The 3,295-nt window shown below is 43.4% G+C and overlaps 1 protein-coding gene across 1 annotated transcript; it reads right to left on the bottom strand.

Annotated features, from left to right (window-relative positions):
- Positions 1–634: 634 nt before the first annotated feature.
- On the bottom strand, positions 635–1,195 carry LOC102432926 (ribonuclease 4-like). Its single transcript, XM_006106594.3, has one exon. It carries the CDS (start codon positions 1,193–1,195, stop codon positions 740–742), a length of 456 nt encoding a protein of 151 aa, XP_006106656.1. The 3' UTR covers positions 635–739.
- Positions 1,196–3,295: the final 2,100 nt, after the last annotated feature.

Raw genomic sequence — 3,295 nt, 5'->3', positions numbered from 1 at the left:
GACTAGAAGCCTGTTGCAGGAAGATTCCTGCAAGAATAGGGCTTTGCTCCCATCTCTTCCTCTCTTTCCCTGCCCGTCTCTGCCGCTGCTACCCCACCCGTCTCTGCCACTGCTTCCCCCCTTCTCTGCTGCTGCTACCCCGCCCATCTCTGTCACTGCTACCCCGCCTGTCTCTGCTGCTCCTACCCCACTCTTCTCTGCTGCTGCTACCCGGCCCATCTCTGCCGCTGCTACCCCACCCGTTTCTGCCGCTCCTACTCTGCACTTCTCTGCCACTGATACCTGGCCTCTCTCTGCCACTGCTACCCTGCTCATCTATGCCGCTGCTACCCCGCCCATCATTGCCGCTGCTACCCCGCCTGTCTCTACCACTTCTCTCCCGGCCATCTCTGCTACCTCGGCTCCACTGCTTGGCTTCCTTCTATGGTGTCTTCAGTCTTCGCTCCCAGCCAGAATATGCAAATTAGCCACCATCTTTGTTGGAGGTTAATTTGCATATCACACTGATTAGCCAATGGGAGGTATAGCGAAGGTACGGTCAATTACCATGTTTGTCTATTATTAGATAGGATGTCTCCATCACTCTTTGATGCATTTAACAGAATGGATTATATAGAGAAAAGGAAGCAGACATAAGCAGAGGAGGCAGAGCCTGAGACAGCACAAATGCATTACTCATTGCTATTCAAGGAATAAGTAGAAGGTCAACCACGGGGCCATAACCCCTTCAGGGTAGTATCTATCCGTCAAAGTGCACAGGCACCTGGGGGTTACCCTCACAGGCAATGACAACATGCCTAGAGCTGCCCCTGCCCTGATATCTGCAGTTTACCAGGAAACTTGCTGTAAGCCTGCAGCCTGTGACTCTTACTACACCCTCATGGCAGTTCTCCTTGCCATTCCTGCACTGGATATTGGGGGTCCTGCAGATGTTGTTAATGGCACCAATGTTTTCGTGGATGAAGGTGTTGAATTGCTTGCACCTAAGCCTAGTCATCCCCTGTCTTTGCATCATTGTGTTGCGGTATAAGCTGGTGCCACCTCTCTGTGTAGAGTCCACGTGTTGTTGCTGTAATGGTTGGTACATGAACTGGCCATAGGAGGGCTGTACGAACCCCAACCCCAGCAGGGTCAGCAACAACAGCAGAAGCAATGAAAGGGTTTCTGGAGAGCCATCACTACGTTGAAGGTGCATAGAGAGAAACCAAGAGGTAGGAGAAAGGAAGGTAACAAATGGGCACCAGAGAGAGGTGTTGAGAATGGCAAGCTGATATTTGTCAACTCTACAGTCTACTCTTTCCTCCCCACTTCTCTGCTCACAACTTTTCTCATCACTGCTTCCCCAAGAGTAAAAAGTTTGCAAACATGATCTTCTCTGAAAGCAAGAGCTTTTCTCTTTTATAGAGAGACGATGCTGTAGCTGGGGTACAATGGTTCAAGGTAGAGACTGAACAGGTGGAAGGCCAGGTGTATGTGTCCTGTATGGCCAGGGTGTGAAAAGGGAGAAAAGGCAGATCTAAATGACACTGGAGTTGTCTGTCTCTTGAGGAAATTCTCTCGTCATGTGATCTTTGGAGAGTGTTTGGTTCCCTGGAGACTCTGATTCCCAAAGGTTTGGATAGACAGGAAATCCAATGAGAGTCTGTGAACTGATTTTAATTCCTGACATCTGGGAATTGAGGAAGGTGTTGGAAAAAAAGGATAGAGTAACGTTTAGGGTGAGCTTTTCCTTTCATGTGTCTATTCTTTTTTAAATTAAAAAATTTCAATTACGTTTGACATTTATTAGTTTCAGGTATACTAAAAAGTGATTTATATACCTTAAGAAGTGATCACCACATAAGTCTAGCACCCATCTGACACCGTACATCGTTATTACAATACTATTGACTGTATTTTTTGTATGCTGACTTGGCATCTCCATGGCTATTTTTAAAACTGGCCATTTGTACTTCTTAGTTCCTTCACCTTTTTCAACCAGTTGGCATTCTTTTAATGGTATGAAAATCAAGTCTTTTTGAAAATCTTGCTAATCCTATTTTTTAAAAAAAGAGTATGCAATCAAAGTGCTCTGAAGATAGTATATATTGGTTCAGTGAACTAATAAACCAAAGGAGGGAACTAGTGGGCAAATGAAACAAAATGGCTTGTAGAACTGACTGATAAAGGAAATTTTTAAAATAAATCTCAACAGCACAATCGCCACAAAAGAGGACTTATACTGCCTTTTTTCCTTGCTGTTTCTATGCACAACCAAAAACTAGGCCTTGGTAATATATTCCATCATCATGAATGTATCCTTGATGCTGTCTGTCTTATCAATAGCTGTTGCTAGTTTTTCTGTTGTCTCTAGTTGCAGAATCATTTTGTTGGCACTTTTAGCAGTGGAAAACAAACATAAGTTAATAGAGATTAAAAACAACACAAACACTAAACAAAAACCTTCAGAGCCACAACAAAGAAAGCATTGCCATATAGTGTCAGATCATTGCTTCTGTTGACTGAAGAAAGGAAGGAACCCAGACCTATCTGACTCTAAAATCAGTGCTTTTTCCACATTTTCTACTCCCTCTCTCTTTCCACTGTCCAAATATTCAGGATATTCAAGACATTTATGTTCAGAGTTGCTTCTCTCTGGCAATGGAGTTTAATCAGGGGTGGAATAGGGTAGGAGTGGAAGTGGGAATTGCTCACCAACACCAACTAGCTAGATGCTGCCATCTGACGGTCTCTCCTGGGATTGGCATGAACTCATGAACTGTGAATCTCCTTAACCATGGCAATGAGGCAGGGCTGACTCACTAGAGCAGCAATTTTCAACCTTTTTCATCTCAGGGCACACATAAACTAATTATTAAATTCTGAAGCACACCAAAAATATATTATTTGACAATCTAACCAAATAAATAGGTATAATTTTGATTCATTCACACCAGGCAGCTATTGTGTTGGCTGTCATTTTTTAATTTGACAATCTAAGGGGAAATTAGTCAGTGCTCCTGACTAAATAGTCAGGTATTGCACGTTTTAAAAATTCTTGAGGCATACCAATAATGAAAATTCCAGTTGAAAAACGCTGGACTAGAGCAAATAAAACTAATCTCTGACTCAATAGGAACTGAACAACCCAAAACAGAAAGGACAGTTTTTTGAGGGTCATACAGGCCCATTTGTACATATGCAGTCCAAACCTGGTCTTAGCAGAAGTCCTGGTTTGCTGTATATGGGTACTACTGTCCTTTGTTTTCAAATAAGCTTCATGATGGCAGGTCACACTGTCTGGGTGACTGAAATG

The sequence above is a fragment of the Myotis lucifugus genome, unplaced genomic scaffold (genome assembly GCF_000147115.1).
Source record: "Myotis lucifugus unplaced genomic scaffold, Myoluc2.0 scaffold_860, whole genome shotgun sequence".
NCBI lineage: Eukaryota > Metazoa > Chordata > Mammalia > Chiroptera > Vespertilionidae > Myotis > Myotis lucifugus.
The sequence above is the reverse complement of the archived record's forward strand: the minus strand, read 5'-3'. Positions and strand labels throughout refer to the sequence as shown.